This window comes from Macrosteles quadrilineatus, unplaced genomic scaffold, assembly GCF_028750875.1.
Source record: "Macrosteles quadrilineatus isolate MER2022 unplaced genomic scaffold, UCM_ALF_1.0 Scaffold_3__2_contigs__length_128488019, whole genome shotgun sequence".
NCBI lineage: Eukaryota > Metazoa > Arthropoda > Insecta > Hemiptera > Cicadellidae > Macrosteles > Macrosteles quadrilineatus.
The window spans coordinates 27,852,496-27,876,103 of NW_026542596.1; the positions used below are offsets into that span (position 1 = coordinate 27,852,496).

General features: G+C 34.4%; 2 protein-coding genes across 9 annotated transcripts in view; one reads left to right on the plus strand and one right to left on the minus strand.

Annotated features, from left to right (window-relative positions):
* The first annotated feature begins 1,312 nt into the window (after positions 1 to 1,312).
* LOC128988934 (H/ACA ribonucleoprotein complex non-core subunit NAF1) lies at positions 1,313 to 19,467 on the plus strand. The gene is made up of 6 exons (XM_054410724.1): positions 1,313 to 1,415; positions 7,473 to 8,493; positions 11,107 to 11,273; positions 12,219 to 12,459; positions 15,720 to 15,834; positions 16,369 to 19,467. The coding sequence occupies exons 2-6, from the start codon at positions 7,565 to 7,567 to the stop codon at positions 17,077 to 17,079; spliced, it is 2,163 nt and encodes a 720-aa protein (XP_054266699.1). The 5' UTR covers positions 1,313 to 1,415; positions 7,473 to 7,564; the 3' UTR covers positions 17,080 to 19,467.
* Positions 19,468 to 22,146: 2,679 nt separating this feature from the next.
* The window catches only part of LOC128988516 (protein Malvolio-like), a 117,483-nt gene continuing 116,021 nt past the window's right edge, over positions 22,147 to 23,608 (minus strand). For all 8 annotated transcript variants that reach the window (XM_054409879.1, XM_054409880.1, XM_054409872.1 and 5 more), the window contains one exon: positions 22,147 to 22,403. In XM_054409879.1, coding sequence (XP_054265854.1) covers positions 22,352 to 22,403 — 52 coding nt within the window. In that variant the 3' untranslated portion in view covers positions 22,147 to 22,351. The remainder of the gene's footprint in view (positions 22,404 to 23,608) is intronic.

The window sequence follows — 23,608 nt, forward strand, 5'->3', positions numbered from 1 at the left end:
CCTCTGACTGACAAGAAGGACACATCTGATATTTTGTTTTTGCTGACAAACACAAACTAAACTAACTACAACAGCTGAGAGATAAATAAAAGAAAAAGACAAGCAGGGATCATCAGGTTAAACAACTGCTGACAACTTTTATTTGTCATACGAAGATTACGAAGTGACTATTCTCACGTCACAACCCGTTCCCGTTGCAGTTCCAGTTAAATAAATAAATTAAATAAATAAATAAATACCCCCGCCGCAGCAAACCTGCAGACTAAGCGAATTTCCAATTGCCTAAAAATGTCTTACTAAACTATTAACATTTTACAACAAAACACCTTTTTACCCTCCCTGTTGCAGCAAACCTAAGTACCTACTCGTTAAACTAATCCTACTAATAATATTATAAATGAGAAAGTTTGGATGTTTGTATGGATGTATGTTTGTGACAAGTGAACGCGAAAAATACTGGTCGGATTGGGCTGAAATTTGGCATGATGATAGCTCACATTCCCGATTAACATATAGGCATATTCTTATTTCAAAAATCCTTTCGGGCTCCGCCCCAGTGGCTCTGGAGTTTCCCATGTTAACCTTATGAGAAATGGAATTATTGAATCTTAACAGCTGTTTCAATTAAACAAGTTGGTTCTGTTCTATGATGTTCAATAGCATTAAAGTTACAAGGATTACCAACAGGGTGCAACACTATTATTTCTTTTACATTTTTATGACAACAGCTAATTTGCAACCAAAAGGTGAGTGAGCGTAGCGAACGAACTTCAACCTGGAGGCGAGTTAGCGTAGCGAACGAGCTAACCTGAAGGCAAGTGAGCGCAGCGAACGAGCTCTAACCTAAAGGTGAGTGAGCGTAGCGAACAAACTTCAACCAGGACGTGATTGAGCCATGCGAACGAGATAATCTTGAAAATTAAGAAGTTAAACGGGGCAAAGCCCGCGGGTTACAGCTAGTTCTATATAAATAGGGAATAAATATAATATTTTTCAGGAGGCATTTTAGTGTAAATCCAATCAGACAAATGGAAATTCGCTTAGTCTGCAGGTTTGCTGCGGTGGGGGTATTTTTTATTTCGTTTCGTTTTTCTCGGTCCTTGGTTGGACACAACAGACAGTCAGACTGACTGAACTGACAGTGACAGAGACAGAGACGAACCTGAACAGATTACAGAGAGAATACAATAAATAATACACAGTACACACACAGACAGACAGAGACAGAGACCGAGACCGAGAGGGAGAGACGAGAGACTAGTCCAATCCAAACCCAGACCACGTGATGCGATTTCTTTATTATTTTTTTCAACATCACATCATCAAACAACTGAAAACTGAAATAAATTTCCTAATTTGTGTATACCTAATTGTGATTGTGTGTGACACAGATTTTCCCGGAAAGTATGTTACAGGTATGACTGTTAAATTAAACAAAGTTGTATCTAATTGGCAAGTGGTTGGTCTACAGTAAGCCTAGGCCTAGCCTAAACTTTTTGACATGGTTTTACTGATCATTAAGGTCTCTAACAGTAGTGACCGAGCTAGGAAAAATAAACTTGTTGTTTAGGGGAAATTGTATGTTGTTCCTACTTATAGGCCTAGCCAATTTCCTTAACTAAGTTATAGTAGGTATTGAATATAGCCTACTGTAGGCTAATTTTTAAATTATAAGTTGTGCAAGTTTAACTATAGGTAAGCTTAGATAAAACATACTCCCATAGTAGGCTTAGATTTCTCATCCTTAAGGAACAACTGAAGACAATTTTACTGTTTGCTCTGTAAGGTTTATGTACTGTAGAGGGTTTATGTAGAGGTCGTGTTTTGTTTACAATTTGTTATCCCGTTATTACAGTCATTTAGAATCTCATTCAACCAAATAATACGATCTAATCATAAACAATAACAAGTCCCCTAGTTCTATAAACGAACAGTAACTTAAAGCACAAATCAAGAAATTACCGGTAACCCTAAAATAATAGAAACAAAATTTCCTCAACACTAGCGCCCAGTGTCACCGTACATGAATTAGACACGAAAAACGTCTTTCAAAATTTACAATGGTAACTTATGAGAAGTCTAGCCTACTTGTGTTTATTAGTCTGTGGTTTAACTTAGCTGGGTACAGTTTCAATTGGCTAAGTTTACGTGACTATCGATTGAAAATATTGATTTGATTAGTCTGTAGGCTAAGCTAGGCCTATTCTGATATGTCTTCTGTATTCGGCAGTTGGCAAAAATGGGGGTTTCTTTTTAAATAGCTTGCGTGTCTTAGGCTACATTTGTCTTGCTAGTACCGTACACCTAACTTAACTTAGGCCTAGTTGAATTCCATGCTAACTTCAACACCCTTGATTTTGGGGAGACAAGTCTCCTGGTCATAAATTAACATATTTGGCACAGGGTGTCTACCAGTCAGGAATTCCGGGAAATTCGGGGAAAAGTCGGGGATTTTGAAAGGTCGGGAAAAGTTGTGAACAAGTTATGAATTTCGGCCGAAAGTCGGGAATAATCTAACCTTTCAAAATTAGGGATGAACGGGTCCCAAAACTTTAAAAAAATGTTCTGGATCTTATATTCCTGATCATTGGGACGGGATTACATTTGAGGGGTGGGGGATGAAACGAAAATGCATCTGAATTCCAATTCGATTCAGTGATGATCAAAATAACGATTTGAATCATGGGAATTCAGTGTCCACGTTTTTGAATCAGCATCCATACGTTATGGAATCAGTATCTATATACGGTACCGGTATTGAATCAGTATCCATATACGTTATTAAATCATTATCCAAATAACTTTTTGAATCAGTGTCTATCCCTCCAAGTGTCCATAGTTTAGGCCTTAATGTCCACCTATTTTTGGCGCATTTGCAAGGTTTTATTAAAACGGATCTGAGAAGCTTAAAACAATGTTAATTCTAATGTTCTATATACCATTTTGTTTGGAAAATCATGGGCTTCAATATTATATATAAAACATAAGGAACATTTTTTCAAAAAAAAAAAATTTTAAGGTAAAAAAAATATAATTTCGAAAATTTTCAAAAAAAAAATAAGTTCGCGCCTAATGAAATTGTATAAATTATAGGCCTATAAATATTTGAAAATAGCCACTTTGTTCTAAATTTTATGAGGATTACAAATATATAATAATATAAGGAAGTATATTTGCAAATAAATAAGTTATGGGCAAAAAACTGATTTCAGTACATAGCGTTTAGCTAAGAATGCATAGCCTAACCATAGCTAGGAATCTGGCTGATAATTTACATCAATATCACTACCTACTTCTTCAGGATCATCAACCAGCACTTCAAAACCACTTAAATCTTCTTATAATGCACCACGTATATCACTACTTTTGATTTTTAACACTAAAACAATGATAAACGTAATAAAACACATCAGTCATCGGTCCGGGGGAACCTAGCTGTTTACAAATACACGCACGTCAGCTGTCTGCTACAATATTTTCAGAACTAAAATGAATAGCGCTTAGAGACAGACATCTGGAGACAGCTTAGAATGTAACGGAAAGAACGATACCTAACTCGATCCAGTTCAATCCGATTCAGTCAGTTATAGAGCCTTCGCCGTAAACGATGTCTGCTTGTCGAAAAATCGGCAAGTAACACTATACAAAGTGTGGTGCTTGCCGAATTTTCGTCAAGTAACACTGGGAGGGCTATACGTCATTGAATCAGTATCCATATACGTAGTTGACTGTTACATTGATACTGTTACTTTGACTATCAGCATCCATATATAACTTATTGACATTATTCAAATGATTGACATTAATTATATAAGCTATTCATTGAGATGAGACATTGCTTAGCCATACAAGTTATTACCATCCAAGTACATGGCATACATAGACATAGACATACTTTATTTGCACAAAACATTCCATACATGTCATTACATTTAGAATAGGTGCATTGTCAAAATTACAGATCCATACATAAAATATTTAACATTAAAACTTAACTTAAAATTAAACACTTAAAATGAAAAAAAAAAATTACAAACAAAAAAAATGTTCTAAATTGTAGTTCTGTAAAACAGTGTAGTTCTGTACACTGAGACATTGCTTAGCCATACAGGTTATTGCCATCCAAGTACATGGCATACACTGAGACATTGCTTAGCCATACAAGTTATTACCATCCAAGTACATGGCATACACTGAGACATTGCTTAGCCATACAAGTTATTACCATCCAAGTACATGGAATACACTGAGACATTGCTTAGCCATACAGGTTATTGCCATCCAAGTACATGGCATACACTGTGACATTGCTTAGCCATACAGGTTATTACCATCCAAGTACATGGCATACACTGAGACATTGCTTCGCCATACAAGAAGTTATGTATACCTTGTAGTTCTGATTCTATCCTCTTATTTTATCAATGTAAACCAATTGAAAGATTCAGTATTTAAATCTTACAAAGGTTTTTATTTGTTTACACCCAAACATATCGTTATTTATAAAATGAATAAAATAAAATAGGTAACATTACAACATGATGCTGCAAGTAAAAAATATGAAATAGGCAAGAAGCTCACTGATATTTCCAGAAATACTGGTTCTTCTAATGTATGATTGAAAACAGATATTTCACTCCACTGAGAAGTATGAATAGAAAAATTCCATGTTGCTTCGAATCGAGTTACATCAACATTTTTTTTTTTTAATCGAATCGTTGCTTTGAGTTGAAATGTTTTGCTGCTTCACACACCCCTACATTTAATACGGGATTTTCTTGGCATGTGATACGTTTCGATCGTCAGTGATTTCGCTGGGTCGTAAGTGACAACATATGTTGACGAAGGTACCGTGACCGCGAGACGGAAAAAGGTGTAGTAACATGGAGAATGGACTGAGTTTTTGGTCGGGATTTATATAAAAATGGTAATGAAAAGTCGGGAAAAAGTCGGGAATTCCATTTGAGAAATCTGGTAGACACCCTTTGGCAGTGGCCTAGGCCTATTCGTCCAGTTCAACAACGTGGTCAACTCCCAAACATATTCAGCGTTTCAACCATGTAGGCTAAGGCCCCGTTTTAGCTAAGGGCAACAGCGACAAAACCAACGGTTGCTGCTGTCAGCGACAAAATGTGTGTCCACACTGAGTGGCGCGACAAAGCGACGAGACATGGACTGAGGCAGCTATGGTGGATGTCACTTTGTTGCGTCGCTGGTTTAGCACTACCATTTGGTAGTGAGGGGGTTAGAATTGTGTAAATATATCTAAAATTAAATTCCTTATTCGAGGCATTATCAAATTTATGTTTTTTGGTTGAGTACCCTAATACAGTATATGTAGGCCTATTAGAGGTAGCTATGAACTGAAAACAATATATATCTCATGTGAACGTCTTTATTTCTAGGACTATTTTGAGACCAAGACATATTAAATAACTAAAATCAAAATGGAATTACGTGTCATTGATTGCAGATATGTCCTAAGTTAAATAATTTGAATAATTATTGCTGATTCGTAATTCAGCAGCGTGCTTCAGGTACTTAATAATCTAATCTAAAACATCAATCTTACTAAGTATCAAGTAACAATTTTTCAGACTTTTAGGCTATATTTTAAGAATTATTTTGGAGTGACTTGTTTGGACTATGTTTACAGTAGTAAAACATGTCTCGTACTGTTTGCACTTAACAAAACTTTTCATAATTTGTAATGTAAAACAAAAAATTATAAAAACAATTAAAGTAATATTTACAAGCAAAGAATTCATTAAATAAGAACGCCTTTGCAAAGAAAACGCAACAACGCGCTCCTGTATTGCGGGTATTGCACTGACTTTCTGCAGGCGTTTTTTGTAGGCCTATATATGGATACTGACTCCCTCATGAACGAATAATTTTTTGATCACCACTGAATCGAATTGTGATTCGATGCATCACACACCCCTACTAGCTACAGTTCGGCCAAGTTTCTGTGCGCGCGACCAAATCCGGTCGGGTCTAGGCGAGGGGGTTGGAGGGGGTAGGCCTACTTTGTGAAAACATGTGTGTCTTGCTACTCACTCACCCTACCCCCAGCACTGCCAATAACCGGTACCCGTATGTTTTAGTTCGGCTAGTAGCGACCGCACAGAAGTTTTGGCTGAACTGTACTTACTAACCTACACAGGCATCGGTCATCAGCGGTAGCACCAGTAGAATATTACCATTGACTATACAAACACTAGTGTTTAAGTTTATATAGTCAATGCTATTAGGCCACTGAATTTGATACTATACATATTGTGACAGATGTATGAAATGGAGAAACACTTAAGGTTAAAAAACGTGTCTACTAGCTTGCATGACATATAAAAGGTGAAACGGGAGGTTTTTGGACAGTTGGACACAGATATAGACTATATAATAATGGCTTTAAAAAATCAGTAAACAGCTTTTTAGGAGGATATGGCCTACAATATGTTTTGAGATTTATGAATGCATTCGTCATAGTTAGTTTAGAAATGTCTACTTGTTCATGACAAATAAATGGGGAAATGAGAGGTTTTGCACACAGTTCCAAATGTTTAAATTGGCTTTAGAAAGTTATCAAACAGCTTTTAGGGGGATATGGCGGTAGTCTACAGTGTGTTTTGAAATTCATGAATGCATATGTCATAGTTTAATTTTTAAAAGGTCTACTTGCTCATGACAAACAACAGGTGAAATGGGAGTTTGTGGACAATTGGGCACAGTTTTAGGTGTTAAAAATGGCTTTAGAAATAGTCACCAAACGGCTTTTTGGACCCCCGGACCCCCCTGCTTTATTGCAGAGTACTCTACACCAATTAGCTCACAACTCAAAATAAACAAATATTATGCCTCACATGATTTTTCCAATGATATGAAATGTGTCCAAAAACCATAATTTTGCTTAATTTTCATGGATTGATCAGAAAAAAATACTCCAAGATAAATAATTTATAATAAGGTTTTTTGCTGTAGGGATTTAGCATGTAGGCTACAAAAAAATTTGTTTTTATTTTTTTGCAAATTTGTGGGTAATTGAGCACAAACTCCAAATTCAAAACTATTTTTTTTGTTTTCTTCTATATACCAATTGTAACTTTTCCACACTCTTAGAAACTAAACTTTTATTTCACAACTTGAATTTGTACGCACCACACTACTCTGTGTACCACTATTGGTACACCTACCACAGATTGGGAAACAGTGGTCTAGGCTACTATAAATCTAAACTGACTAGCTAACTATATTTATTGTTGCCAACAGCAATTTTCACAGAATCCTTGTTTACAAATGTCTAGTATCTATGTCAAATGTCTATTTAGGCCTGCCAAATGTGTTTAGTAACCAAAATAATTAAGTGTTTAGGTAGGCCTAGGCCTACTAAAAGCTAAAATAACAAGAGTTTTTTTACTTCAGTCCACTTATTAAATAACTTATATAGCTTACATTATTAATATTTGTTTCAGGTTACATTATGTTTGGTCCAAAATTTAAAATCTACCTTTTACCAAGTGAGAATTACAGCAGTAGTTGAAGCTTTCAACACCTCAGTATTTAAATGAGTAATGTTGAGTTAATCAATATGAACAGCAATGAATTAATAGTGTGTGATGTTCCCGATGAAGAGAGTGTCGTTAATGACAAGGGTGGCTGCAACAAGTTGCAAAACAATATTAAGACGCATGCTACTGATCCCCGAAATAATTCTGATGAGTCTATGATTGTAAATGAGGGTGTAAATCAAAAAGTCTTACTTGGCCTCTGCAAAAATGTGTGTGCTACCACCGAAAAAGATTCAAATATATTCCCTGGTGAGGAAAGGTGTTCAAATGAGTTAAATGAAAACTTTGCCTGTACACAGAAGGAAGATAAATGTTTAAAATCCAAGCTGAATTTTGAAAACAAAGAAAAGAATCATGCATCTAAAGCGACCACCAATATGGTCAGTTTTGCAAAGGAGAACATCACAATGGAACAAAATTCTATTGATATTGATAATAAAACCATTCTTGATACTTCAGTAGGAATACCACCAAATGAGAATGTTATACATTCTGTAGATATCGGAAATGAACTAGTACAAGGAGACAACTCTCAGCCTGTTGATTACTTTAATATTGTTCCGGATCCAAACGAATTTGATTGGGACCAGAGGAAGAGTAGGCCTACGCCTCTGCAACATTTTGCCAATCTTAACCAAGCTGCTAAAGAGTTGATTGCCTTATCAGACAACTCAATTGTAATTTCAAACAGTAATGCAATTCCTCAATCAGACAACATTGTGTCAAGCAACTACTCATTATCTCAGCTTCTGCAATATGGAAGTGATGATGATGATGAGTGTTCAATGGTAGAAGATCTGCCTTTAGATGTTCAGAAGTACAGAGAAAACAATGTCGAGATGGAGGATTCAGATGATGATTCAGATTCATCCACGAGTAGTTCTACTTCTATCATTATTTCAGACTCATCTTCAGACTCTGAAAGGTAAGTTACTTTTAAGTTTTTAACCTTGTCTTTAAGTATAATTTTTCAAAGAATCTATTCGTAGATTTAGGGAATTTCCCATGTAGGGAGTAAGCTATTACCGTAGGTGGTACGATAAGAACAAAACCTGGGACCGATTAACTTTTTAATTTGATGGCCCCAGAAATCAAAAACACTTTTCGTTACAATGCATATACATCTCTAGATATAGGTTGAAATGCTAAGATATATTTATATATTATGTGTGTTTCTGTGAACACGATAACTTGAGCAATTTTGGCCTGATTTTGATTAAATATGTCATGAATGTGTAGGACTGGACAAACATGAATGAGTTCTGGGATCAAAAATATCAAGTACTAATAAGAAGGGAATGTTATAGAGTTTTACTTTTTTATTAGTTTTTTCAATTGTTAGCTACCCGTTAAAACATTAATCTTTATTACAGCCATTGTAACTTTAAAAAAATTGTACATTGAGGCGTTGCTGTACAATTAAAGTGTATACGAGACTGGAGTAGTTGCAGTGGTTAAGAAGGTCACTTAATTTTTTAAGAATGTAGTTGACGTGGATTAGTTTTGTAAAGTGCTTCTGTCTTGTGGCTTTTTGAGTAGATACTACCTTGTTTCATTTCATTATCCCATTACAGACTTGCGTGTTACTGATATTGAGTGATTTTAGGCTATCTCTTATACAATTTGGTCTGAGGCTTCATATTCAGTTATTTACATGAAGTATACTAGTTGAGATCGAGAGTTTGCTGAACAAAGGTGTGATCTATCACACATTTATATCAGGGGCGAACATAAGGGGGGGGGGGAAACTAGGGGGCCTGTCCCCCCCCCCAAAATAATAGATATGAAGAAAAAATTGGTAGCATAATATGAATTATTTATCACGAATCATGCGCAAAGTGGCAGCCAGTGATAGTTGGTGCGAGTTTGCGTTGATTCAGTCCGACTCGAGCTCCTGCTCGTGGCCCGCCTATCTGTGCTTGCAGCAGTGACCGCTAGAGACCAGCATAACTACCGGCGACAGGGGAGGGGAGTAATGAAGAGTTCAGTCAGTTCAGTGGTAGTGAACTCGATCGGGTAGTGGTGTAAATGGGAGGTTGGGGTTCAGCGTGCTGACGGTCCCCTTCCTTCTGGCTATTGATGGCGGGTTTGCCTGTCAGGGATTAGATAGGTCCCGAGTGTTGCTTGCACTAAATGCGTCGGGGCGCTCTACCATGGTCCTCTAGGTCCCGACCTAGTGGAACCCAGGTGGAGTGACGCTTAAACAAGTAGCCGGAAACCCTGGTTAGGATTGAGGGGCAACCCTCTTTCCGAAGGGTCTGCTTCGGCAGCCGGTGAGCCTGATGACCTTAAGTCATCCGCCCATGATGTGCAAAAGGTTGATGCGTAAGCTTCGGCCTACATCATGGGGCCCGGGTAAGTCTCACGATAGGTACCGGGTATGTAGTCAGGGGGCTTCGGCTCTCATGACAAATATTGAAATTGGAATTGAATTGAAATTGAGTTCAGTGGTAGCCATTGCTATTGTTTGTTATTTACATCTGTTTGACATATGTTGTACTGAAATGTTAACATTTACAGTTCGCACAAAAGAATACATATACAGTAGTTAGAACACCTTCGAATATGATAATCACAATCGGGTATTTGACTTCTTTAAAAGGTATAGATAAGTGTTTACAGATGGGATGACTCACTGTTAAATCTTGATCAATGTTTTTTTTTACTAACCGCCCGTGCGTGGATTGTATACAGCAAAGCAAGGAGTGAGCCGGTACAGTATAAAGGTGATCTGTACTGATAAAATGTTTTTGGCAGTGACCAGGATCCGAACCCACGACATCGCTGCCTTGGGCCTGAAATCCGCGACGCTACCGACTGAGCCACCGACTCACTCAATGTTCAATGCTCAATGTGTTTTGAATTTATTAATTGAGATATTTTCTTCATTTGGCTTGAATAGATACATTTTTATGATTTAATGGAACAATATAATGATACAGCGTGATCTTGGTAAATGACACATTTAGCGCAAATTACCACAGCAAAACTGAGATTAAGTATCATGGTGTGTCTACTTAAAATCACTTAACTGAACATTAAATTAACCTCGGCCCCCCTAAAAAAAATATATATCCGCCACTGATTTCTGTAGTGGGCTTAGGGTTAGGATGGATATGGATATTTAAGCATTTGAGTCAATGTTAAGGTAAAAGAAGAAAACTTTGCATTGGTGGTAACTTAATTACCTGACTACCATAACCCTCTTTATTTTACGTTTCAGATGCCTAGAGCATATGTCAGCAGTCTAAACATGTCTTTTCCAAGATGAAAGAAAACCAAATTTTCCTGGACCACCAAAAACCTGTCATATTATTGTGCCTATTGAGAGCATTCCTCCCTTACCAGGGTGCATCAGTTGGCGGTCAATTACAGCCATTATTGTCAAATATTAATAGCTTTCGTATAAAATAAATAAATTTGTCAAGTTCGATCAGTAAAAGTCCATAGTCTTATCCTTAGAGACAGGCATAGGATGCTAAAACGTTTTGTGAATTTGTTTCCTCCTAAAACTATTTACAAAGTGTTTATGTTTCAGTGAAGAGGAGTGTGATAACACCATCAACAAACCAGTTTGTAAACCAATCAAAGCCAGAGGAGAACTGGATCTGTGTGATCTGCCTCCTATTGAAGATTTGACTATCAGTGTACCTGAAGAAGAGTGTATTCCTGTTGGGAAAATTTATCAAATAGTTGATCAGCTTGGTGAGAAGCCATTTACCTGTAGTAATTCCTGTTCTTCAAAGTTAATCAATCTCACACCAATGGGATGTGTTATTTTAAATACTAACCAACGGCTGTTAAACCAAAATTTATAACTTTTGACTGCTAATGTAGACATTTTGTTCCCAAGATATGTCTGTTGCATTTTTAATACTAACAAATCGCCACTAAACCAAAAATGTGTAGCCTAAATGATGGATGATATAAGGAGACATCCTATCCCCATATTTAATTAAGCTGTAACCATATTTAGAAGAAAATGGGACTTGGTTTAATTCATTTTTCTATATTCCATTGTTGTTTTGAGCTATGTTATATTAAAAAAAAGGTAATAGCTGGCCCATATATATGGCATCAAATTTAAAATAAAAACATCTCCAATTAATGAAGTTAGAAACTCAATAAATATTTGTGATTTTTGATTTTAAATTTTATTCAACCCAATATTATAAGTTCTTCTTGAAGGCATATGGCATGTCTACTCAGTGCTCTATTTGGGGGGGGGGGGGTACGCGGCGGAACACGCTACCTCTCTTTCGGAACGATAAAAATATTGTCATAAATAAGATACATAAATATGGACAAATCACATTAAATAGATTACTGTACAGTTTTGGCACCTAATTTTTTTTTTTCAAATCGAGCACTGTGTCTAATTCTATCAAAAGTCAGAGATATGAATCAGAAAGTTCTCAGTTCTCATAACCCACATTGGAATGTATATATTTATTTATTTCAAGCGTCTGTTAGTTTTATTCAACGCTCTTTTTAGTATGCTTTGACAATTTGGAACTAATAATGTCAACATTAAATACATTTATATTTAAAATTCCGTGCTTAATCTTACAGTTGTAAAAGGATGAGGCATTAGTAAATATTTTTCCTCTGAATTAATTCCATGCTACAATAGCCTATCTTTGGTTACAGTGATTGTTCAGGCTAACAAAGACACACCCGCTTATGATTTGGACACAGTTCTATTCACTCAAGGAGGCAAGCCGCTGGGTAAAGTGTTTGACGTTATGGGACCAGTCACCGAGCCCTACTATTGTATTAGATTCAACTCTAAAGATCACATCGAAGAAAAGAACATTACGTTGGACCAGACAGTATACGCTGCACCCAACACACAGTATTCTAAGTTTGTTTTCCTGGCACAGCTTATGCAGTGAGTTTCAGTAATTTGTTTATCAAATTCACATATGTTTGATCTATCTACGATTGTATAGCCCCTAAGCTGCTAGAAATATTTAGGAATAAATTATATCCGTTATACTCTCATCACAGCTCAATGCTTCTCAGATTTGTTTGATGTTGAGGCATCATCAGTAGGGACTTGTGAAGTTTTTAGCCGGTGGCATTGTTAGATAGTTCAACCCGATACAATACCACTTTTTATTTTATTCTATTTTTACTGCTGCCAATTAATTAACAATTTCAAATAAAATTAAAGAAGTAAAGTAACTAAGGCCTATCTTACTTTTACGAGATACTTTTCAATTAATTCTTATTTTGCCATTTTCCACAGACTAACTAAATCATAGAAGCATGACCTAAAAGTAGTTTAACTAACTAATCTTGTCAAATGAGATTAGGAAAGGACAGTTTAATGTGCTCATTCTGTGTGTTTTACTACGGTAACCTATTTAATGAATCCTCTTGACCTGAATATTTATCTTTGGGTCCATAACAATTTGCACACATTCAATGCCTCTCTTATTGTATCACGAGCCATCAAAACCGACGGCATCAACAAAGTTGGTTCTCAGAGACAAATCTGGATTAAAATTTAAGAGCCAATAAGATTTATTGCAGCCATTAAACATAACATTTTGTAATAGGCATTGTTATAATAGTACTTAAAAATAGTATCATATATCAGTTATAAATTTCAATAAACTTATATACAATATCTTATTTAGATTCTAAACATGATATGTCACTATTTAAAAATTCTTTCTGAGTGTAGAATGATTTTGATTTTAAAAACTCAATAATCTATAAGTTTTCATTATTTGAAAGTAATGTTGCATCATCAGCATAAATAATGGAATAGGTATTTAAGTTTTTGGGCAAATCATAAATATAAACTGTAAAGAAAAAAGGGCCAAGGATTGATCCTTGTGGGACTACTGATACCACTTCATCTTGGAACAATTACTTCTAACGGAAACATATTGTAATCTCTTTGAGAGGTATGACTCAATCAGTTTCAAGGAACTTTGCGCCACACCGTAAAACTGAAGTTTTTTTTAGGAGAATATCAAATGGGACACTGTCAAATGCTTTACTGAGGTCACACAGCACTAGAGAAACAGATTTTTTCCCCTCAAAAGCATCTAAAGAATAATCTACTAATTTATTATTGCTGATGTTGTTGATTTATTTTTACAAAAGCCATGTTGACAGTTTGTATTTATATTATGAGATTCAAAAAAGTAATTGAGTTGATTATACATAACTGATTCATATATTTTTGATAAAATTGGAACAATTGAGACTGGGCGGTAATTTTGAACCATATTTTTGTCGCCCTTCTTAAATATTGGTGTGACTTTTGAAACCTTAAGCGATTGAGCAAAATAACCTGCCTGCATGCAGTATTTAAGATAAAAGCAAGTGGTTTACTTATAAATTCAATTGTTTGTTTGATTATATGATTTGATAACCAATAAAAATCCATAGCCTTAGAATAGTTTGAAAATATGTATTAAATTCATCTGGATCCAGGGGTAAAAGAGGGGGAATTTTCGTCTCTAATTACCTTCCAAGTGGCTCTGCACTTGTTTGGGGCATTGTTAATATATTTTTCAACTGAAAATTTTTTTGCTCCTACCAACTCTTTTCTGTACCTTCTTTTAATTTGAATATATGCATTGTAAGCAAAAGTAGGTATTAAAACTCATAAATGATCTAAGTTTTCTCAAGAGACAGGTTATTCTAGCTAAACTTAGAATAGATGTAAAATAGAATCTTAGTAATAGTCAGTTTAGTCACTATTAGGCCTATCATTACATAAATGTACCTATGTAAATCATATTATGATAAAGGGATTCTAAAGATAATTCTTTTGCGAGTCCAAGTTATAAGGAAGCTACATACGAAAGACTAAATATAGCAGCAATGAGTCCCATTAACATGATAAAGCCTACTATTTCCATACTTTTAACGTGAACGGTAAATAGCCCTGTGAAACCTTTATGTAACAAAAGATACAGTACTCAATTTTAAATGGCTCTAAAGTCACCCACTTCCTAATCGATGGAATTGCCATCTATTATACCACATGGAAAGTTTGATCCTGATATGGTTTTTTTGTTTTATCCCACTTAGTTATTATACATCAAAACACATGACTGGGTGTGAAGGTTTGCCAACTTGTATCAAAAGACATACATAAACTTTTTTTACACTTCTAATTAGAAATTCAGAAAGCCCAGCTCTTTCATTTGCATTTCCACCAAAACCAAACCTAGCTGTTTTTCATCTATATATAAATAAAATTAGAGTTTTGTCTGTACATTTTTCAGAATCATAAATTTTTAGGTTATTTTTACATTTTCTTCATTAAAGAAGACGAAACAAGTCTCATCTCAATTTCTTGTCTGTCTGTCACAACCTAAGAGCCATTTTACGCGGCCTTCTCCTGAAAAACAAAGAGTACATATCAAGATCCAAATAATTTTAATGTATTCACTGGATTCGCTATAAGATCCCCGTTTGTAGAACGGGCACACAGCTAGTCAAAAATAAATTGCAACTGTGCATATTTGAACCCAAATGTAAGTGAATAATTGGTTTTGAAAGAAGAGAATCAATATACTGTACCTATTACGTTTCTTTTTAACTTAATAAATGTCCCCAGCCGAGACAGCGTGATAAATGCAACAGAAAATTAAAAAAGAAATAATAAAAAACTCATTTATTTTAGACAACATTTGTATGGCCTATTGTGTGTCCAGACTCCAGGGTGTCCACTCAACAGGTTAAACTAAAAACTGAATTTTAATTTTGATGACAAGGGAAAAAGCTGGGAATTGTACCTATATTTTGTAATAGGTTCTCTTAAAACAAAATGAGTCTAATACCATGCAAAACTTGGTTTTGAGTTTCCATTATTTTCTTTCCTCAAATAATTAAAAACCTTCTCATCCATGTAGAGAATACATAAAATTAGTTTCATCATGTGATCTGTTTTGTCGTTTTTTTTTTTCAGGAGAAGTCCACGTAAAATGCCTTCTGGGCCGTGACAGACAGACAGAAATTGAGATAGGACTTGTTTCGGCTTCTTTAATGTATAAAACACAAACACAACCAAAAAAATATTTAATTCTGAGCAATGTACAGACAAAACTCAAATTTTATTTATATAGAATAAATTTGGTGTTTAACATTTAAATATCTCAACAGACTTTCCTGTATTTTCAGACTAAAGGGGAGCGATGCATCTTGGGAGCATGATATTGAGCCACCTGAAATTTACCTTGATTATTCAGATGATGAACAAGAACAAAGAGCAAAGAAAAAGCAAAGAAACAAAAAGGTGAGTTTAGTTAGGTGTTATGTTGAACAAACGGTAAAAATTGAACCTCAAAAAAATATAATTAACTTTCCTATCTGTAACCTGAATAACGAGTATACAAAATATCAGCCTTCTAACTAGTCTGGAAGTTGGAGAATTGGCTATGAATGAGTCAGTGAGTGAGCTTTGGCTTTTATATTTTTAGTTTTGATTAGTCATCACAGAGAAATGAATCCCTTGCTTCAATTCCTCGCCTGATCATTTGAAATTATTTGTTCTTCATAATATGAAGATGGAAGATTAGATAAAGATGTCTGCAACAAAAGACTCTATGCTTACGTTACTTAATTTACTGTTTTTGAAAGACCACTTTTCTGTCTAATTTCTGCACCTCAGATAATAGCAATAATTTGTAATTATTTTGTTTTACATTGAAGAGAATTTTGGTAACCAATGAACAATTATTTAGTGTGTGTGATTTGTATCTTTATCTGGAATAACATTTCAAATTGTCAACAATCAGATATGCAGTATAATAATGGCAAAATCTTGCAGGCTACATCCAAAGCTGAGTGTGATGCAGATGAACCAGCGAGGAAAAAGCATTCAGCTTATGAGAAAAAGATGAACGCCAGAAACTTGAAATTGTCTGCCGCTAGAAACAACCAAACCCCAAATAGATGTAGAATGGATGGAAATGCTATGTGGCAGCCGAACCTGCCCCCTATGTGTAGTACTCCTCCTCCAGCCAGGGGAGAAGGGCTTCATCAGATGTTTGGCCGGCCACCGATGTACGACAGGGTGCCTCTGTCCAATCCTCGGTTTTTTACGCAACATCGTACGAATGAGTTTTCGCCTTACACCTATAATTGTGGTCCAAGCACTTCTCATTCCAGGGGTCCTTCACCAGCGCACCAACACTTTCCCCCCGGACCTCATGGAGCTTGCCATTCCTCTGGCCCTTCCAACGGTTCAAGGATTTCTTCATATCACAACTATCCCTCTCACGGGGAATCAAGAAATCATTTCCCAGAAACTCCTCCCGACCACTCATCTTGGAACTCGTCTTTTCCCAACCCAAACCCACACTCGTTTCCACCGCGTCCTGTAAGTGGATCTCCCTCAACTAGAGTTCCTACACCTCCTTATCAGTTTCCCTCAGGACCATTTACACCTCAAAGACCGCCTACTCCTAGACCTTTCTACAGAGGATCTCAGTATAACTTCAACCCTCCACCTCGTCCACCCCCTGGTAATTTCTATTAAAAATGGTTCACTCCGTCTTCTAAAGACTCCACAAACATGCAAGTGTAAAGTTATGATTGTTGAAGAAATGTGAAATGTTTATCTCTTTTTACCGATCGATGTCTTAAAATACAACTTTTAACTAACAGTACGGCCATATTGTACGATTGTATGATGTTTATAAGTTTGTTACTTACTTAATGTTCAAGGTGTATATGGAGGTTTAGGCATTTATTGGATACTATTTATTCACTTTTCATTTGTTTAAAATGTGTTTAGGTTGTGCCTCAATAATTTTATTCGTAACTGAATATTGTGTAAATACTACACAATACATGAGAAATGTGATTGATGAATGTGGAAAAGAGCTTTATAAATAGTAAAAAATGGGATATATTTTTCCATTTAATTTTCTTCAATACTGGTGCTCTTAGAAGACTAATAATGTATGTGATAACACATATTGTTTTCCTCTAGATTTCTTTTGAGTTTGGTTTTTAGTTTCTTGGAAAGTCTTCCCCTGGTTTTCATAAAGTATAACCTCATATTTAGTAGTTTAGACATTATTTTTCATTGTGCTACTTCAATAGAAAGCCAAGTTGAGTTTTACAGTTTACTTCATTAATGTTAGTTGTTCATTTGTTCCATCTTTAAGCAATTTTCAACTGTCACAGAAAAGTTGTACGATATTCTCAAGGGATCTTTAGAAAGAGGTCCTGACTATATAATAAAATAAATACTATTTTCAATACACTGAAATCAATATATCCAAATCAATTTCAGTTAATTAATTGGATTTTGGTGGCTCATCCAACACGATTAAATGAAAGTAAATAAGTGTTCAGCGGTATTCTTTTCTTTTAAAGCCTACATATTTTTGGCACAGTCAGATGAAAGGGACAATACGTAGGTGAAGGTTTTGATGCAGCTTCTTAACTGATATAAAAGCTTAACTATGTTTTAAGACAGTGACAATATTATCATGTAATGTATATAACTGGCCTAAAAAAAAGGCACTGAATAAGTCTGGACCACAACAGTTTTTGATATAGTCCATTTGTTTAATAATTTTGAGGTGTGTTAAAAATAACGAGAATTTTCTTCTTTTTTTATTTTATATGTTTACATTGATGTTGTTGCATTCAATATAGTCTAATAGTCCCCTAATGATTGGCCTTATGTCAGTGCTTATTCCAATCCCTAAATCACTTCTCAAACTCAATTTTTGAGATACACTAAGTAATTTCAGAGATGTACTTTTAAATGTTATATACAGCTTTAAAACAGCCCTTTAAGCTTCTCTTTATCTTAGGAAACAGGAAATGTCACATGGAGCCATGTCTGACAAAAATAGAGGCTGAGGCATCAATGCAGTATTGTTTTTGGCAAAAATTCACAAACAAGTAATGAAGTGTGAACAGGTGCATTGTCGTGATGCGAATGCTGTTTTGTCAACCAGGCTTTTTTTATTATTGCTTCACCCAAACAACGTTGAACTAGTAGGTGAACTCTGGCCTGTTGGCAGGAATCATGATTCACAATACCATTAAAATTGAAGAACACTGTGTCAACCACACTTGTTTTTTTTTTTTGTTTTTTTTGTCTTGGTGAGCCAGAATGCATACACTGGGATGATTCGATGATTGAGCCTTAGTTTTGGTATCATATCTGTAAACCCACGTTTTGTCACTTGTTATAATACATTTAAGTAAATCTACATTGTTTTCGACTTCTGCCTGTGACGTGTTTCATCCCCAAAGCATTTGACCAAGTCAGAGACTTCTATAATTGTGATTCAACAATCGTGCATGACCAATTCTTTGACTTTTTCCATGTTCCCATCAGTTGTTGATGTGTTGTGGCGCTCGTCATCTTGAACGTCTACCCAGCCATCTTGGAAACCTTATACCATTTGTAAACTCATGCTTTGCTCATAGCAAACTCGCCATTGGCCTTTGTTAACATTTCAAAAATTTTGATTTACTTCATTCAATTTTTAAAACAAAATTTGGTACAAATTCTTTTAACAAACAAAACTCACTCGAGCACATAAAAAACTTCTAACTTAATTAGCTGTTACGGATATATTTTATCATACTTCGGAAGCCTGTAGCCTATATTGTATATATCAACATAATAAACAAATTTTACAACCAAGCCTGCAAAATTTAATAATTCCCTTTATTTTTTAACACACCTCGTATTTGTACCATTAATTCTTTACATTTCATTACTGTACTAACCTGGCGCTGTTCTAACCATATATTATTTTACCTATTTTGAGTTAAGTATGGAACAAATATTAAACAAAAAAATATGTTTAAGCCAACACATTCTTCTTTTAAACTGAAATACTACTTGATTTGTTATCATGTTCTATTTTAAGTACTATTGAATAAATAAAGAATGTTACCATTAAGAACATTGTCAATTTATTTACCATCAAAACATTTTAGCTTGAGCAACAATTAGCACCTCCTTATTAGGTGCTAATTGTTTTCAATAGTTAATTCCAAGGAGGAATCATGTTAAATGAGGGTGTTGTAAACACCGCTCATACTATTGCAAATGGTTTGTTTACAGCCAACTTCACTGTTTAACCCTAAACCACGCGAAGGTTTATGTGGTACGCGGGGGTAAGACATACCCCTACGTACGATAAATTTGTCATAATTTTACAAGTATGGTGGCAACCCTGGTGAGCATAACAGTAGCTGCCTAAAATAGCATATGCTATCATCTGGTCGCAGGGTTGTCAGTCTTGACCGAGTCATTGGACCTGTTATCACCACCCTGGGTCTGGCTTACCCTCACGTGCATACTTTTGTTACCAGTTAATTGTGTTCATTGGGGGGTCTAGTGTACCCCCGTGCGCGTAGTAGTGTCTCAGTTTTATTATCATAATTATTACTTTATAATTTTTAATTATGGTAGTATTGAAAGTTTGCCTAAAAAACTAAGTACCTATCTGTAAACCAATTGAATAGAAATGTCCAACCATAGAGTCCACTGATCTAGCCTCCCAGTGCAAAGGCGTGGTGCGCCGTATGTCTTAGACAAAAAAACGCCAAGACCAAATTTAAGTGTAAAACCTCAAAAAAAACTTATGGAACGACCAGAAACAAATATGTAAAATATTTGTGAAAATTGTTTAAAAGAATTTCTAAACCAACCACTGAACGAGGATGTTTAAAGAAAAACATACATAATAAAGACAGTTTTCAATTTTTTGAACAGTATTTTCTGGAAACCGGGAATATATAATTTATGATACATTAAATGTGTCCATGGTTTTTTACAAATATTGTACTTTTGTAAAAGTAAAAATAATATTTTTTTGCAATAAAAACTTGTTAAACTACGATTTCCCGGGATCACACCATTTGTCCGAGTTTGTTAAAAACTACAAAATATTATGAAAATCAGTTGTCCGAGGTTGGTGTAAATAATAATAATATTTAATTAAATCAACTGTCCTAGCATTCATTTGTCCGAGGTTTTAAATTATTTAAAAAAAATGTTGAAATATCAACTGTCCGAGTATTGTCAGCATCAAAAGTGACATCGCCGCCGAGACTAGCGTCTCAGGGTCCTGGTCAAAAACCGATGAGAACCTCTTCTGCGAAAGAGAGGGGGATCTTTGTATTTTTATTTAGCCTTCATTCAAACCTCAACTTAACTAAACTAGTTAGTTTTACTTCAACTTCACAAAGTAAACTGAAGAAACGTCCATGACTATTTTTTATTTATTAGTAAACTCATTTGATTTATCTAAGCCTATATCTTTTTAGCGAATTTCTCATACTGTTAATACTGTTCTATGAAATGACGACCATACAAAGTAGCATATAGGGAATAAGCTATTGCCGTAGGTCTCATGGTAAGACATGTAAAGAAAAAAAAGAAATAACAAGTTCTTTACTTAATTACTTGACTCGTTCTCATCAAATACAAAATTAATTCACACCTCTATATAATATAATTTAGATATTCCATAAAGGTGTGAAAAGAACAAAAAGTTGCCCCCTGGTGGGGTTTTAATGAATTTAATTTATATTTAATTGAACTCATGAGGACATATAATTACAGAGCAGTGCGCAGTGGAATTAAAGATGTTAAGTTGAGTATATATGTAAATAATATATAAATAATATATGTAAAACTAAACTCCATATCCAATATATAATCAAATTTATGTTTTCTGATTTTGCAATACAGTATCTTGAACTTAACTGATTAAAAATATCAATACCTCAAATGAAAGCCTTTATTTACTAGAAGAATTTTAAGACCAAGACATATCAAATAGCTTAAATAAAAATAGAGTTACGTATCATTGATTGCAGATAAGTACTAAAACGAGTATAATTATTGTTGATTCGTGATTCAGCAGTGTGCTTTAGGTTGTCCGATCTAAATAATCAATAGCTCAAATGAAAGCTTGTATTTCACTATAGGTTTTTAGAACAAAACATATAGGGTAATGTAAATTAGAACTGCTGGAATACATCTTTAATTGAAGTAAAAATGTAGTTCACCAAATTTAGTTCCAAGTGTCTTTTTAACCTAAAACGGTGGTTTCGTGGGCAACGTTTTATGTCAGATGATGAGGTAGGTCATCACTAAAACAGAAGAACATTTCAAAGGCTTTTCAAGTTGGTACTATTTGCTTGGCATAAGGAAGTTAGAGAAACATTTACATAAGTGTGTAGAGCTAATAGTTTATGCTGACAAAAAAATCAAATTTATCCCAAAAATGTATGTTATTCTATCTTTTTTAAGGACTTATTTAACTACTCTCGTAATCATAATGAAATTGGCTAAATACATTTGAAGAATTGTCGTATGTGCCTAGATCCGCCATAGGTAGGTAGGCATATCCCAGGACACGTGCCTAGTATTTTATAAGGTGAACCTTCAAAGAGCTCAAACTGGCACTATTCAATTAACCTTGGAGCTAGTATTTTAATAAGCAAAACCAATATCTGATTTTAATATTGTTCATTCATTCAGGCCAACTAGGTCGTAATAGTTAATTTAACATTTACTTCATAAATTGCTTAAGAAAACAGGAATTAAAACTCTGAGTAATAAAAATACTTTGGTTTAATAATTAATTTAAGTAATTACATCTTAAACAATATACAATTTTTCTATATACTTATACTAGTTAAATAATCTTATTACTGTATGTACAATAAAGCAAGATGATCTACATTGTTGAAATTTCCGAGGCACTTGAAGTTGAAAGTGTTCAATGCGCGACCCGACCCTGATGGAGAAGTGACGGACTTCAAAGCTTGGCGATGTCAAATTCTTTGTTCGACGTATACTTAGGTACTGGCCTGAAAAAAATCATTAAATTAATTATATTTTTATACAGAATATTTATATAATAAACAACTATTATATTATATTGTTTATAGATTAAGGTAAAAAGTTAATATATTTTACTGGTTGTAGGTATCAAACTAACTAACTGAAATAACCGTCAAAAGAACTTGAGATTAAACCTGAATTCTCTTATTTATGTGGTGTGGTTTATGCAACATCAAATAAGCAAAACTTAAGATCATAAAATTACTATCAGATATTTCTCAATTTAATAGAAACAATAAAAATAAACGGTATCAGCAATCTGACACATAGTTTCTCCCATCAGCTTACCAACAACCCTTATCATGGGCAAGTGGTGAGAAAAAGTACTGTATGGTATTTTAAGGGTAAAATGACAAAAGTTGCAATAAACGCAATTTTTACAGCAATTGGGAGTAATACCATTCTGTTTAGAATTATAAGAACAATAAAACTTTAATCAAAATAATTAGTTGATCTTCTTTACAGAGACCCAATTTAAAATTTTTTTTTATAAATGGGAAAATCACATAAGTTACAATCACTTTTGAAAAATAATTTTTCAGCAATTGGAGTTATACCGTTTTGTTTAGAATTAAAAGAACTACATACCGTACTAAAAATTGATCAAAATCATTCAGGCAATTTAAAAAAAAAAACTATTTTTCCGTTATTTTACAGGTTTTTATGGAAAAGTCACCTTAAAAAAATAAAAAAAAAGTTTTTACCAAAATCGAACCACAAAAAACTCAAATTTGAAAATTGTAACGAAAACAATACTTTCTCTATTAGTATGTAGGTATAGGGGGAGAAAGTATATAATTGTACTTAAATTTTATTATGACAAATTTTAGTGTAGTCTTCAATTTACTTGGAGATTAACTATTTATTAATCTTTGTTATAACTGTAAACATATTTTAATTTTAGTTGGTTCAATTTTTAAATTATATGTTTTGCAGATTTTTATTGAAGGGAAAACTGTTAGCTTTGTATACATACTATCAAAAAAGTCCCAGATTGTAACTCTGTTACAGTAATTTGTTGCACGTTTTTAAAAGATTGGATATAATTTTATGCGGTCCTGAAAACTACACATCAAACTATGTACAACACCAGACCAAGCAAAGATTACTACAAAACAAACCAAAGACACCTAACAAATATTTTGATAGCTAAAAAAACCAAATTATAGTT

Excerpts from the sequence above, each read along its gene's own strand:
- LOC128988934 (XM_054410724.1), top strand. The coding sequence starts at position 7,565 with ATGAGTAATGTTGAGTTAATCAATATGAACAGCAATGAATTAATAGTG. Across the intron at positions 12,460-15,719 it reads TTCCTGGCACAGCTTATGCA|ACTAAAGGGGAGCGATGCAT; the intron begins GTGAGTTTCAGT and ends CTGTATTTTCAG. Across the intron at positions 15,835-16,368 it reads AAAAGCAAAGAAACAAAAAG|GCTACATCCAAAGCTGAGTG; the intron begins GTGAGTTTAGTT and ends AAAATCTTGCAG.